This window comes from Symphalangus syndactylus, chromosome X (assembly GCF_028878055.3).
Source record: "Symphalangus syndactylus isolate Jambi chromosome X, NHGRI_mSymSyn1-v2.1_pri, whole genome shotgun sequence".
Lineage (NCBI taxonomy): Eukaryota > Metazoa > Chordata > Mammalia > Primates > Hylobatidae > Symphalangus > Symphalangus syndactylus.
This window is the reverse complement of record NC_072447.2, coordinates 137,805,347-137,821,153: the sequence shown is the minus strand read 5'-3', so window position 1 is coordinate 137,821,153 and position 15,807 is coordinate 137,805,347. Positions and strand designations below refer to the sequence as shown.

General features: G+C 45.1%; 1 protein-coding gene across 12 annotated transcripts in view; it reads right to left on the bottom strand.

Annotated features, from left to right (window-relative positions):
• The window catches only part of PABIR3 (PABIR family member 3), a 143,792-nt gene that overhangs the window by 100,377 nt on the left and 27,608 nt on the right, over nucleotides 1-15,807 (bottom strand). For 8 of the 12 annotated variants that reach the window (XM_063635032.1, XM_063635031.1, XM_055267258.2 and 5 more), the window contains one exon: nucleotides 665-721. The exons of 2 other annotated variants lie outside the window; for them this stretch is intronic. In XM_063635032.1, the coding sequence (XP_063491102.1) occupies nucleotides 665-721 (57 nt within the window). Of the gene's footprint in view, nucleotides 1-664; nucleotides 722-6,975; nucleotides 8,920-15,807 lie in introns of those variants that run through there. 2 more of the 12 variants (XM_055267260.2, XM_063635038.1) reach the window with 2 other exon arrangements.

The following is a 15,807-nucleotide window of genomic DNA, read 5'->3' as shown; positions in this document are numbered from 1 at the left end:
CAAAAAAACTCATCTGAGGGTTAAAAAAATAATAACTACAGATATTATGAAGCTGAAAATTAATTTTTATGTATAGCATTCCACTTTCAGATCCTGGAAGAAGCTAGACTCAAGGTATAAGACTATGCAGTATTTCTAGAAATTATTAATTAATTAAAATAGCTAATAAGCCAAATAAAGTGCTTCTTCATTTTGTTTTTTTTGAAGAAATCATTCCTAGAAATAAAAACTTAATATTACACGTGACCTCACTTAGAATTACTGAAACATAGGTATTTTCACAAAGAAAAATAAAATTTACTTTTTAATTTTTATTTATTTTTATTTTATTTTATTTTTTTTTGAGACGGAGTCTTGCTGTGTCGCCCAGGCTGGAGTGCAGTGACGCAATCTCGTCTCACTACAAGCTCCGCCTCCTGGGTTCACGCCATTCTCCTGCCTCAGCCTCTCCGAGTAGCTGGGACTACAGGCGCCCGCCACCACGCCCGGCTAATTTTTTTGTATTTTTAGTAGAGACGGGGTTTCACCATGGTCTCGATCTCCTGACCTCGTGATCCGCCCGCCTCGGCCTCCCAAAGTGCTGGGATTACAAGCGTGAGCCGCCGCGCCCGGCCAAAATTTACTTTTTTAAATGAACAGCTGTCAGTTTGGAAAGTCTTCTTACCTGTTTGATTTGATGAAGGCGGCTGATGGAACCATGAAAGGGAGAAGGTGGCAACAACTGAAATTTAAAATGTAGAAGTCAAGCTTGCATTAATGTTTCTGATTAATTACATCTAAACATTAAGTCAATGTTGAATTACCTAAAATATTTATTTAGTGTCTTATGCATGCCAGCAACAGTTATCAGTTAGGTTCAAAGTTAAAAAAAGATCCAACTGGATCTTGACTGAAAATTATACTAATCAAAAATCAACACTTCCAAAACAGAACAAAATAACTGTTATCATAATAAATACAGAGCAGAACATCAGTAGAGGATTTTGTTTGTCTCTACCTTTTCTTTCCTAAGGCACTAGATCTTAAAACTGCCTCATTTTTCTTGCCAGTTTTAGCCCATCATTAAAGCTTAGTGAGAGGTATTACCCAGAACAAAAAGCTGAAACAGTCATTGAATCAGTAGCTAGCTTGCCAAGCATACTGCCCAAAAATCATAAACAGAATAACTACATCAAATATCCTGGAATCTAGCTGGGAAACCAAACTTTCATAATATGAAATGACTTTAAGGTAATCACTTTCAAGTCATTTAGCACATTTTACTCTTGGTTGCTAAGATACTTCTTGTCTAGGTCCTTTCTCTTTTTCGGGGCTACTTTTTCCTTTTCAGTCTTTTCTCAAAGCTTATGAGGACCCACACAAGAGGGGAATGAAAGAATGGAGGGATTTAAAGCTAAGTGTGAAAATGAGGCTTGAAAATTACCTTCAGAATTCATTTGTAAACTCTTTCTGTACCATGGTTATTTCTTAAAATGCCAGATAATGTGTTTACCATATCTTAGTTTCAAATTCTATCTTAAGAGCACATTGAGTTGTACATTCAAAATATTGAATGAGGCCGGGCGCGGTAGCTCATGCCCGCATTCCCAGCACTTTGGGAGGCTGAGGCAGGCAGATCACTTGAGGCCAGGAGTTCAAGACCAGCCTGGCCAACATGGTGAAACCCCGTCTCTACTAAAAATACAAAAATTAGCCGTGCGTGGTGGCACGTGCCTCTGATCCCAGCTACTTGGGATTTTTAAGAAAAAGAAAAGACCTGGAGGCCAGGCACGGGAGGCTCATGCCTATTATCCTGGCACTTTGAGAGGATCACTTGAGGCCAGGAGTTCAAGACCAGCTTAAGCAAGATGGCAAAAACCCACCTCTACAAATATATATATATATATATATGGAGAGAGAGAGAGAGAGCACTGAGCTAGGCCCTGAAGACCCAAAGATAAATAAGACATTTTGCTGTCCTTGAGCAAGTCAAAGTCTAGTTAGCGGAAACTAGGTCACAGCCAAATGGCAGAACAGAGTTATGATTTGGGTTCAAAGGACAGAGTTCAAAGGACAGAGAACTCTGTGTGGGTCTTGGAGAAGTCTTCATAGAGGAGTAGCAACTCATTAGAGAAGAGGAGGGAGGACATTTCAAGGAGTGAGAGGAAACATTCAGGCAGACAGGAATGTTCAGGGAACAGAAAGGTTCAGGGTGGCTGAAACTTAGTACCTGCGAGGGTGCAACAGGAAACAAATTTAGGGAAATTAGGCTAAAACCAGATTGTAGTTTTTAGACTTCAGCCTTTGAGCACAATAGGAAACCCAGAGCATGGAGTCCTCTGAGTTCTTAAACCTCAAAGGTTGTTTAAACAAGATCATATCTGCTTTAGAAAGGTAACCCTGGCAGGCCGGGCGCGGTGGCTCACGCTTGTAATCCCAGCACTTTGGGAGGCCGAGGCGGGTAGATCACGAGATCAGAAGATCGAGACCACGGTGAAACCCCGTCTCTACTAAAAATACAAAAAATTAGCCGGACGTGGTGGCGGGCGCCTGTAGTCCCATCTACTCGGAGAGGCTGAGGCAGGAGAACGGCGTGAACCCGGGAGGCGGAGCTTGCAGCGAGCCGAGATTGCGCCACTGCACTCCTGCCTGTGTGAGAGAGCGAGACTCAGTCTCAAAAAAAAATAAAATAAAAAGAAAGGTAACCCTAGCAACATCATGCAGAACACAATGATGGTGGATGGAAGAGGGACTAGACACAAGGTCACAGGCCAGGTCACAGATGGTGAGGGTCTAAATGAAAAAGGGAGAGTGAAGAGAAGGAGGTAGGTTGGAGAAATGACCAGAAGGCTGAAAAAGAGGTTGCTAAGGTTCCCAGTAGAAACCAATAGATGGAGTGTGGCCATGACAGGCAGTAAGAGGAGTGAGTTAGTGAGTGGAGGGAAGATGAGTGTTCAAAAAGTATGTGTTGGGCGAGGTGTGGTGGCTCATGCCTGTAATCCCAGCACTTCGGGAGGGGGAGGCGGAGGCGGGTGGATCACTTGAGGTCAGGAGTTCGAGACCAGCCTGGCCAACACAGTGAAACCTTGTCTCTCCTAAAAATACAAAAATTAGCCAGACATGGTGGCGGGTGCCTGTAACCCCAGCTACTCAGGAGGCCGAGGCAGAAGAATCGCTTGAACCCGGGAGGCAGAGCTTACAGTGAGCTGAGATCGTGCCACTGCACTCCAGCCTGAGCAACAGAGCAAGACACCATCTCTAAATAAATAAATAAATAAAATAAAGTACGTGTTGGATAAATAAATGTTTCTATGAAGCAGATAGTCTGAATTTTTGTTGGGTTTTAAAATGTATCATATTGCTGCTTAAGGAATATATTACCTCACTAATTATATGTTGCTCAAAGTATTAAAATCAGTTTGTTTCTTTCAAATCATTTGCTAGAAAGTAGAAGAAACAGCCAAGGTTGTAAAAATAACAATAGAAAATTGGTATGTGGGTAACTGAAAATTTACTACATATAAATTTTATTTGACAATTAGCAACAACTACTTCACCACAATAATTCGCTATTGTCAAAATATAGCTAGCTGTTAAGTATTTCACTATTTTTTGAATACTTGCTATGTTTAATGAGCTATTTTTCTGCTCAGAGGGGAATGAGAGAATCTTTTTCTTTAAAAAAAAAAAGACAGCTAATAAGCTGTTGTTATTACCCTCAGTTATTACTCAGAGACCTTACAATCCACTGAAGAAACCAGTCTTGGAAGCAGATTTTATATAAGAGACAAGGAAGTGCACATCAAATGAAAGCAAAGTGGGGTGGGAATAAAAAGCAAAGATGAAGTGGGTGTGTGTAGGGGGTGGGAGGTGGAAGACAAATAAGAAAGGCATAAGGTGGTATTTCAGTTGGACCTTCAGAACAAGGAGTTTGCCAGCATAAGCAACAGAAAAGTGAAAGTGCTTGGCATGTTTTAAGACAGGATATTGGCCCTAGGTGAGTGCAACGCCAAGTTCGTGGAAGGAGAAAGGACTCTGAGGCCAAAAGCGTGAAGATACTAGAAAGCTTTAAATGTCATGCTCAAAGAGTTTGAACTGTGGGAAAATGATCTACTCTGTTATACATAGGAGAAGAGCAGGTTACACCTAATGGCACCATCTATTTAACTTTGGAATAGACATACTCAGATACATATCATCAGCCCTGAGCCTGGTTCTATTGCTATCCAGAGAATGGATATAAACATGTCACGCTGGATGCGGTGGCTCACGCCTGTAATCCTAGCACTTTGGCAGGCCAAGGCGGGCAGATCACTTGAGGTCAGGAGTTCAAGACCAGCCTGGCCAACATGGTGAAACCCCATCTCTACTAAAGACAAAAAAAAAAAAAAAAAAAGAGCCAGGCATGGTAGCAGGCGCCTATAATCTCAGCTACTCTGGAGGCTGCCACAGGAGAATCACTTGAACCTGGGAGGCGGAGGTTGCAGTGAACCAAGATCACATCACTGCACCCCAGCCTGGATGACAGAGCAAGACTGACTCAAAAAGTAATAATAATAAAAATAATCTGACAGTTGTGGACTCTTGACTGGGGCATAACTCAGACTGGCCTGTACTAATCATGTTCCAGGGTTGATATCTTAAGGAAATTTGTAATTCAAATCAATAATGCTACTAGCTGACCCTTCTAACAAAAGTCAGAAATCTTTTCTGGATAAACCTTATATTAAAGGGATACATTGGATATATAATTTGTTGCTATAGGCAATAGTCTTATGAACAACATGCTAGAGTTGCTGTTTTAAGTATCTATTTATATTAAATGTGATAATGGTGATAATGCATGTAATGTGTTTAGCACAGCACCTGGCACACAGTTTGTGCTAAATAAATGGTAACTATTACTACTACCACCATTATTACTACCATCATCAAACACTCTAGAATACATCATTTAATGATACATAAACAATTTGGATTATATGCTGAGTATTTATAAAACTAGGCTATCTGTCCCCTATTACCCAGCAGTTTCCAGTCTTTTCCTATTTGATCTTTTATTTATTTATTTTTAATAGATTTTATTTTTTAGAGCACTCTTCGGTTCACGGTGAAATTGAACAGAAATTATAAAGGGTTCCCACATACCCCCGGCCCTCACACAAGTGCAGCCTCTCTATCAACATACCTCACCAGAATGGTGCATTTTTTACAACCAATGAACCTACATTGGCACATCATTACCACCCAAAGTTCATAGTTTACATTTAGGTTCACTCCTGGTGTTGGACATGCTAAGGGTTTTGTATGACATGCATCCATCATTACAGTATGGTACAGAATAGTTTCACTGCCCTAAAATTCCTCTATGCTCTGCCTGTTTGTCCTGATCTTTTGTTTTTTTTTTTTCTTTTCTTCTTCTTCTTTTTTTTTTTGAGAAGGAATCTCAGTCTGTCACCCAGGCTAAAGTGCAGTGGCCAGTGGCCCAATTTTGGCTCAGTGCAACCTCCACCTCCTGGGTTAAAGCAATTCTCCTGCCTCAGCCTCCTGAGTAGCTGGGATTACAGGCGTGTGCCACCACGCCCGGCTAATTTTTATATTTTTAATAGAGACAGGGTTTCTCCATGTTGGCCAGGCTGGTCTCGAACTCCTGGCTTCAAGTGATCCACCCTCCTTGGCCTCTCAAAGTTCTGGGATTACAGGCATGAGCCACCGGGCCTGGCCCTGATCTTTTTGTTTTTAACAGAAATTGGCTCACATTTTTTCTCATTATAAAGCATATTTACTCAATATATATAATTTAATACATTCTGAGTCTTTCCATGTTAAAATTCATCTGCAACACCATTTTAAGTGCTGAATATTATACTGTAAGGACGTACCACAATAATAAGCAGCACCTTTATTATGTGCCACACATGTTTTATCTCACTCAATTCTCACAGCAACCCCATGAGGTAGGCATTATTATCACCTTCATTTTGCCTCAGAAAAACTGAGGGCTACAGTGATTAAGCAACTTGTCCAAGGGGTTATGCAGTCATTGCTAGAACTGGAATTCAAATACAGGTAATGAAGGCTCTTTCAATTGACCTATTCCCTATTGTTAGACATTCAGGCTGTTGCCACACTTTTTGCTAGCTCTTATAAATAATGTTGTAATAATATCTTTTAAGCTAATGTTTGTGCATATCCTTAATTAATTCTTTAGGATCAATTCATAGAGCTGGAATTTCTGGGTTGCATGGTTGTTGATACATATCACCAAGCTGCCCTCCAGAAAACTTATACAAATTTACTTCCCAGTAGTGTATTAGAATACCTATTTCCTCGTACCCTCTCAAAATTAGATACTGTGACTTTTTTTTCTTTTTTACCTTGAACCCCAAATATTGCTAATTTAAAAAATATTTACATGCCCATTCTTAAGGCATACTATAAAAATAATCAAACTTTCAAAGCAAGCAGAAAACATTGTGATTTATACAGTTTTGGAGATTCTTCCTCAGTGTTCCCCTTTAGTAACACTAATTGAGAAGTTGTGCAGTGGCATGAACAGAATCTGAAAAATTTAGGTTTTCCTGAAAAAATCTCATATACACATGGATATATATGTGTACATGTATACATTTTGCGTGTATATGCATATGTATGTATACGTGTATGTATATATGTATACATGTACATAGAATACACGTATACAAATATACATATATATACACATATATACAGATACACAAACACACACACCTTTGAAGAGGCAGAATTTTAATACGTTTAATTCATGCTACTAAGGTTCACATCTTCATCAATCAAATGCCCAGAAAATTCACAATATATAACATGAAACACTATGGTTTATAAAGTTTATAATCTAATGAAAAAGATATATAACCTGAACTTAAATGTATACATATACTTTCTATAGAAATTATGACACTTTGGCTGTATTATAATGACATGTCATAAATAAGACAATTACTTTCTATTTTTTACTTTTTTATTTATTTAACTTTTATTTTAGGTTTGGGGGTACATGTGAAGGTTTGTTACATAGGTAAACATGTGTCACCAGGATTTGTTATACATATTATTTCTTTTCTTTTTTTCTTTTTTTCTTTTTTTTTGAGACAGAGTCTCGCTCTGTCACCCAGGCTGGAGTGCAGTGGTGCAATCTCGGCTCACTGCAACCTCCATCTCCCAGGTTCAAGCAATTCTCCTGTCTCAGCCTCCTGAGTAGTTGGGACTACAGGCACGTACCATCATACCCGGCTAATTTTTTTGTATTTTTAGTAGAGATGGGGTTTCACTATGTTGACCAGGCTGATCTCAAACTCCTGACCTCAGGTGATCTGCCCACCTTGGCCTCCCAAAGTGCTGGGATTACAGGTGTGTGCCACCGCGCCTGGCCTGTTGTACATACTATTTCATCACCCAGGTAGTAAGCCCAGTACCTAATAGTTATCTTTTCTGCTTCCCTCCTCACATCCTCCCTGCTCAAGTAGACCCCAGTGTCTGTTGTTTCCTTGTGTTCATAAATTCTTATTATTTAGCTCCCACTTATAAGTAAGAAAACATGGTATGGCAAATTTGTTTCATAAAATAATGATGAAAGACTTCCCTAGAAGAGATTATTTTTAATTTATACCTAAGGGATGGGAAAGAACCAGTTTAGGTTCAGGCAAAGGCTTAGGATTTCCCACTGAAAAACTTCATCCAGGAAATCATGAGAAGATGGACTGAAATTGATGACACCAACAGGGAGATAGTGTGAAATGTCTGAGGTAGGTAGGATTTGAACTTGAGCTACAGAGTCATAAGCTACAAGAATTTTTTAATTGGACAAAATGTGGATCAAATATTGTATTGGCTGATTCTTTTAGTAATAATGTGAGAAATTAATTGCAGAAAACAAGGCTTCTGGAAGAGAATTCTCCCCAAATTAAGTACTACAAGTGGCGTTTGCAAAGGAATTACCTTAGATAATTTTTCCACATGAAACAAAGTATTAAAATAGAAATAATGAGTTTACTGAGATGTAATAAACATCACTGGTATCTTCTGTGTAAATTTCCCACTGTGCCTTTTTCTCATACTCCAGGAAAAAAGAAAAGTCCTTGGAAGGAACCAAGAGCATCAGCACCAAGGAATGATGTCATGGTGTGAAGGTGGCTGGGAGTAGAAGTAGCAGGAGGTTAGGGAGGGTGCTGGGTGAAGCTAATTCCTAAGAATTATCTCCAGTGAAGGGATTAAGATAGGAGGAAAAACCAAGCTTAGTTCCATTTAAGAGAGATCACAGAAAATTAATATTGTAAAGACATTAAGATTTTTAAAAATTATTTTTCATTTTCCTAGGTTTGCTGTTTTTAAGCCATTTCCTACTATAGTAACTAGAGATAAAATGCTCAGAAAATCCTAAACAAAGGGTTGTACACTATGTTTATAAATGTCTCTGCCTAGTTTCAGAAATGATTTAAGATGGTTTATAATGCTACTTAACATGAACTGAACATGGGCTAGATGCACAGGGCATACAGCAGGATCAGGAATGTATTACATGCCTGCAACTTTGTGGGCCATACACTAGATTTGGGGTTTGTGGTTGCCAATATGAAAAGCAAAACCTAATGAGACAGATGTCAGTAGGCCTAAAATTAGAACAGATGAATTGCTCAAGAAAAGCACAACCTTTTCTCTTAGGAAGATGAGACATTTCCCCTGCTTCCTTTGGAAGAGGAGGGGGTGGGGATGGAGAAGTGACGCAGTGACACCCAGATTGAGCAGAAGTGCCAGAATTCCTGGTGGGAGAGAAAGGAACAGGCATGTCAACTTCAGAGTTCTTAGGAGATAAAGCAAAGGGGCGATTTGGGAGAGGGCATAGTCTCAAGGTCAGAAGAGGTCTTTGGGCTTCTGTTCAACAGAAGTGGGTGAAGTGATTTCCTGAAAGAAGTGAAGAAAATATTTGCACTTAATTAAACAAAATAATTGTGAGGGAACAGTTTTTTTTTTTACAATGCTTGGAAAATATGCATCTTTATTTTTGTGTTGAATGAAACCCATGGCTCTTCAATGCCCTCTGTCACAGCGATTTGTTTCTAAAACACTGTTTTACCTATATATGTATGTATACACACACACACACACCCATATATATATACACACACACACAATGTAAAAATATATATATACACATATATGTGTATACACACATATACATATATATACACATATATATGTATATGTGTGTATACACATATATGTGTATATATATATTTTTTTCATATGGATTTTGTCTCTGTCTCTGTCGCCCAGGCTGGAGTGCAGTGGCGGGATCTCGGCTCACTGCAAGCTTCACTCCCCGGGTTCAAGAGATTCTCCTGCCTCAGCCTGCCAAGTAACTGGGATTACAGGCACGTGCCACCACACCTGGGTAATTTTTCGTATTTTTAGTAGAGACGGGGTTTCACTATGTTGGCCAGGCTGGTATCAAATTCCTGAACTCAAGTAATCTGCCCGCCTCGGCCTCTGAAAGTGCTGGGATTACAGGCGTGAGCTACTGCGCCCAACCTGTTTTACCTATATTTAAATACATGAAAAGTAGCACCAATTTTTAAAATTGTGGTAAAATACACTAACATGAAACTTACCATCTTAACCATTTTGAAGTATACAGTTCAGCAGTGTTAAGTACATTCCCATTGTTGTGCAGCCAATCTCCAGAACTCTTTTCATCGTGCAAAACTGAAACTCTTTAAAATTGTACCCTTGTAGGCCGGGCGCGGTGGCTCACGCTTGTAATCCCAGCACTTTGGGAGGCCGAGGCGGGCGGATCACGAGGTCAGGAGATCGAGACCACGGTGAAACCCTGTCTCTACTAAAAATACAAAAAATTAGCCGAGCGTGGTGGCGGGAGCCTGTAGTCCCAGCTACTCGGAGAGGCTGAGGCAGGAGAATGGCGTGAACCCGGGAGGCGGAGCTTGCAGTGAGCCGAGATCGCGCCACTGCACTCCAGCCTGGGCGACAGAGCGAGACACCGTCTCAAAAAAAATAAATAAATAAAAATAAATAAATAATAAAAAAATAAAATTGTACCCTTGCAAAACTGTATCCTTTAAACAACAACTCCCCATTCCTTCCTCCTCCCAGCCCCTAGCAACCACCATTCTATCTTCTGTCTATGAATTTGGCTACTTTAGATGCCTGTGGCACCAATTTTAAGGATAGACCAGTATAGGACATAACCATTAAACTTATAATTTATGATATCATTCAATAATATTTATATTTTTTCAAGAATAATGTTTCTATTTTATAATATATCTACTAGAAATGAAAACACCTGGGTGGAGCCAAGATGGCCGAATAGGAACAGCTCTGGTCTCCAGCTCCCAGCCCCAGCGACACAGAAGACGGGTGATTTCTGCATTTCTGCTTGAGGTACCGGTTTCATCTCACTAGGGAGTGCCTAACAGTGGGTGCAGGACAGTCGGTGAAGCGCACTGTGCGCGAGCCGAAGCAGGGCGAGGCATTGCCTCACTTGGGAAGCGCAAGGGGTCAGGGAGTTCCCTTTCCTAGTCAAAGAAAGGGGAAACAGACGGCACCTGGAATATCGGGTCAGTCCCATCCTAATACTGCGCTTTTCCAACGGGCCTGGAAAACGGCACACTAGGAGATTGTGTCCCGCACCTGGCTCGGAGGGTCCTATGCCCACGGAGTCTCGCTGATTGCTAGCACAGCAGTCTGAGATCAAGCTGCAAGGCGGCAGCGAGGCTGGGGGAGGGGCGCCCGCCATTGCCCAGGCTTGCTTAGGTAAACAAAGCAGCCAGGAAGCTCGAACTGGGTGGAGCCCACCACAGCTCAAGGAGGCCTGCCTGCCTCTGTAGGCTCCACCTCTGGGGGCAGGGCACAGACAAACAAAAACTCAGCAAGAACCTCCACAGACTTAAATGTCCCTGTCTGACTGACAGCTTTGAAGAGAGTAGTGGTTCTCCCAGCACGCAGCTGGAGATCTGAGAACGGACAGACTGCCTCCTAAAGTGGGTCCCTCACCCCTGAGCAGCCTAACTGGGAGGCACCCCCCCAGTAGGGACAGACTGACACCTCATTCAACCGGGTACCCCTCTGAGACAAAACTTTCAGAGGAACTATCAGACAGCTGAATTTGTGGTCTCACGAAAATCCGCTGTTCTACAGCCACCGCTGCTGACACCCAGCCACACAGGGTCTGGAGTGGACCTCTAGTAAACTCCAACAGACCTGCAGCTGAGGGGCCTGTCTGGTAGAAGGAAAACTAACAAACAGAAAGGACATCCACACCAAAAACCCATCTGTACATCACCATCATCAAAGACAAAAAGTAGATAAAACCACAAAGATGGGGAAAAAACAGAGCACAAAAACTGGAAACTCTAAAAAACAGAGCACCTCTCCTCCTCCAAAGGAACGCAGTTCCTCACCAGCAACGGAACAAAGCTGGATGGAGGATGACTTTGATGAGTTGAGAGAAGAAGGCTTCAGACGATCAAACTACTCTGAGCTACGAGAGGAAATTCAAAACAATAGCAAAGAAGTTAAAAACTTTGAAAAAAAATTAGAAGAATGGATAACTAGAATAACCAATGGAGAGAAGGGCTTAAAGGAGCTGATGGAGCTGAAAGCCAAGTTTCGAGAACTACGCGAAGATTGCAGAAGCCTCAGTAGCAGATGCGATCAACTGGAAGAAAGGGTATCGCTGATGGAAGATGAAATGAATGAAATGAACAGAGAAGGGAAGTTTAGAGAAAAAAGAATAAAAAGAAATAAACAAAGCCTCCAAGAAATTTGGGACTATGTGAAAAGACCAAACCTACATCTGATTGGTGTACCTGAAAATGATGGGGAGAATGGAACCAAGTTGGAAAACACTCTGCAAGACATTATCCAGGAGAACTTCCCCAATCTAGCAAGGCAGGCAAGCATTCAGATTCAGGAAATACAGAGAACGCCACAAAGATACTCCTCGAGAAGGGCAACTCCAAGACACATAATTGTCAGATTCACCAAAGTTGAAATGAAGGAAAAAATGTTAAGGGCAGCCAGAGAGAAAGGTCGGGTTACCCACAAAGGGAAGCCCATCAGACTAACAGCTGATCTCTCAGCAGAAACTCTACAAGCCAGAAGAGAGTGGGGGCCGATATTCACCATTCTTAAAGAAAAGAATTTTCAACCCAGAATTTCCTATCCCGCCAAACTAAGCTTCATAAGTGAAGGAGAAATAAAATACTTTACAGATAAGCAAACGCTGAGTGATTTTGTCACCACCAGGCCTGCCCTAAAAGAGCTCCTGAAGGAACCACTAAACATGGAAAGGAACAACCGGCACCAGCCACTGCAAAAACATGCCAAACGGTAAAGACCATCGAGGCTAGGAAGAAACTATAGCAACTAACGAGCAAAATAACCAACTAACATCCTAATGACAGGATCAGATTCACACATAACAATATTAACGTTAAATGTAAATGGGCTAAATGCTCCAACCAAAAGACACAGACTGGCAAACTGGATAAGGAGTCAGGACCCATCAGTGTGCTGTATTCAGGAAACCCATCTCACGTGCAGAGACACACATAGACTCAAAATAAAGGGATGGAGGAAGATCTATCAAGCAACTGGAAATCAAAAAAAGGCAGGGGTTGCAATCCTAGTCTCTGATAAAATAGACTTTAAACCAACAAAGATCAAAAGAGACAAAGAAGGCCATTACATAATGGTAAAGGGATCAATTCAACAAGAAGAGCTAACTATCCTAAATATATATGCACCCAACACAGGAGCACCCAGATTCATAAAGCAAGTCCTCAGTGACCTACAAAGGGACTTAAACTCCCACACAATAATAATGGGAGATTTTAACACCCCACTGTCAGCATTAGACAGATCAACGAGACAGAAAGTTAACAAGGATATTCAGGAATTCAACTCAGCTCTACATAAAGTGGACCTAATAGGCATCTACAGAACTCTCCACCCCAAGTCAACAGAATATACATTTTTTTCAGCACCACACCACACCTATTCCAAAATTGACCACATAGTTGGAAGTAAAGCTCTCCTCAGCAAATGTAAAAGAACAGAAATTATAACAAACTGTCTCTCAGACCACAGTGCAATCAAACTAGAACTCAGGATTAAGAAACTCACTCAAAACCGCTTAACTACATGGAAACTGAACAACCTGCTCCTGAATGACTATTGGGTACATAATGAAATGAAGGCAGAAATAAAGATGTTCTTTGAAACCAACGAGAACAAAGACACAACATACCAGAATCTCTGGGACACGTTCAAAGCAGTGTGTAGAGGGAAATTTATAGCACTAAATGCCCACAAGAGAAAGCAGGAAAGATCCAAAATTGACACCCTAACATCACAATTAAAAGAACTAGAAAAGCAAGAGCAAACACATTCAAAAGCTAGCAGAAGGCTAGAAATAACTAAAATCAGAGCAGAACTGAAGGAAATAGAGACACAAAAAACGCTTCAAAAAATTAATGAATCCCTTCCTTCCTTCCTTCCTTCCTTCCTTCCTTCCTTCCTTCCTTCCTTCCTTCCTTCCTTCCTCTCTCTCTCTCTTTCTTTCTTTCCCTCTCTGGCCCAGGCTACAATCTACTCGGCTTGCTGCTGCGGACTGCCTGGGACTGCCGGCGCGCGCCACCGCTGCCTGCCTTTTCTCCTTTGGATGCAGGCACGCGTTCGCCATCTTGGCCACGCTGGTCGCCAGCTCCTGACGCCGAGTGCTCTGCCCGCCTCAGCCTCCCGAGGTACTGGGACTACAGACGGAGTCTCGCTCACCCAGTGCTCGGTGTTGCCCAGGCTGGAGTGCGGTGGTGTGGTCTGGCCTCGCGGCAGCCTCTACCCCCCGGCCGCCTGCCTTGGCCTACCAGGGTGCTGGGATTGCAGCCCCTGCCTGGCTGCCGCCCCATCTGGAAGGTGGGGAGCGCCTCTGCCCGGCCGCCCCGTCTGGGAGGTGAGGAGCACCTCTGCCTGGCCGACCCGTCTGGGAAGTGAGGAGCGCCTCTGCCCGGCCACCCACCATCTGGGAAGTGAGGAGCGCCTCTGCCCGGCCACCCACCGTCTGGGAAGTGAGGAGCGCCTCTGCCCGGCCACCCACCGTCTGGGAAGTGAGGAGCGCCTCTGCCCGGCCAACCACCGTCTGGGAAGTGAGGAGCGCCTCTGCCCGGCCACCCACCGTCTGGGAAGTGAGGAGCGCCTCTGCCCGGCCACCCACCGTCTGGGAAGTGAGGAGCGCCTCTGCCCGGCCACCCACCATCTGGGAAGTGAGGAGCGCCTCTGCCCGGCCACCCACCGTCTGGGAAGTGAGGAGCGCCTCTGCCCGGCCGCCCCGTCCGGGAAGAAATGAGGAGCGCCTCTGCCCGGCCACCCACCGTCTGGGAAGTGAGGAGCGCCTCTGCCCGGCCACCCACCGTCTGGGAAGTGAGGAGCGCCTCTGCCCGGACACCCATCGTCTGGGAAGTGAGGAGCGCCTCTGCCCGGACACCCATCGTCTGGGAAGTGAGGAGCGCCTCTGCCCGGCCACCCTGTCTGGGAAGTGAGGAGCTCCTCTGCCCGGCCGCCCCGTCTGGGAAGTGAGGAGCGCCTCTGCCCGGCCACCCATCGTCTGGGAAGTGAGGAGCGCCTCTGCCCGGCCTCCCATCGTCTGGGAGGTGAGGAGCGCCTCTGCCTGGCCGCCCCGTCCGGGAGGAAGTGAGGAGCGCCTCTGCCCGGCCGCCCCGTCCGGGAAGAAGTGAGGAGCGCCTCTGCCCGGCCGCCCCGTCTGGGAAGTGAGGAGCGCCTCTGCCCGGCCGCCCCGTCCGGGAAGAAATGAGGAGCGCCTCTGCCCGGGCGCCCCATCCGGGAAGAAGTGAGGAGCGCCTCTGCCCGGCCGCCCCATCCGGGAAGAAGTGAGGAGCGCCTCTGCCCGGCCACCCATCGTCTGGGAAGTGAGGAGCGCCTCTGCCCGGCCACCCACCATCTGGGAAGTGAGGAGTGCCTCTGCCCGGCCGCCCCATCCGGGAAGAAGTGAGGAGCGCCTCTGCCCGGCCGCCCCATCCGGGAAGAAGTGAGGAGCGCCTCTGCCCGGCCGCCCCGTCCGGGAAGAAGTGAGGAGCGCCTCTGCCCGGCCGCCCCGTCCGGGAAGAAGTGAGGAGCGCCTCTGCCCGGCCGCCCCGTTGGGAAGAAGTGAGGAGCGCCTCTGCCTGGCCGCCCCGTCTGGGAGGTGAGGAGCGCCTCTGCCCGGCCACCCATCGTCTGGGAGGTGAGGAGCGCCTCTGCCCGGCCACCCATCGTCTGGGAGGTGAGGAGCGCCTCTGCCCGGCCACCCATCATCTGGGAGGTGAGGAGCGCCTCTGCCCGGCCACCCATCGTCTGGAAAGTGAGGAGCGCCTCTGCCCGGCTGCCCCATCTGGGAAGTGAGGAGTGCCTCTGCTTGGCCACCCATCGTCTGGGAGGTGAGGAGCGCCTCTGCCCGGCCGCCCATCGTCTGGGAAGTGAGGAGCGCCTCTGCCCGGCCACCCATCGTCTGGGAAGTGGGGAGCGCCTCTGCCCGACCACCCATCGTCTGGGAAGTGAGGAGCGCCTCTGCCCGGCCACCTATCGTCTGGGAAGAAGTGAGGAGTGTCTCTGCCTGGCCGCCCCGTCTGGGAAGTGAGGAGCCCCTCTGCCCGGCCGCCCCGTGTCTGGGTAGAAGTGAGGAGCTCCTCTGCCTGGCCGCTCCGTCTGGGAGGTCTACCACGGAGGCCAGAAGCAATGTGGGGGCTGGACGTGGTGGCTCACGCCTGTGGTCCCGGC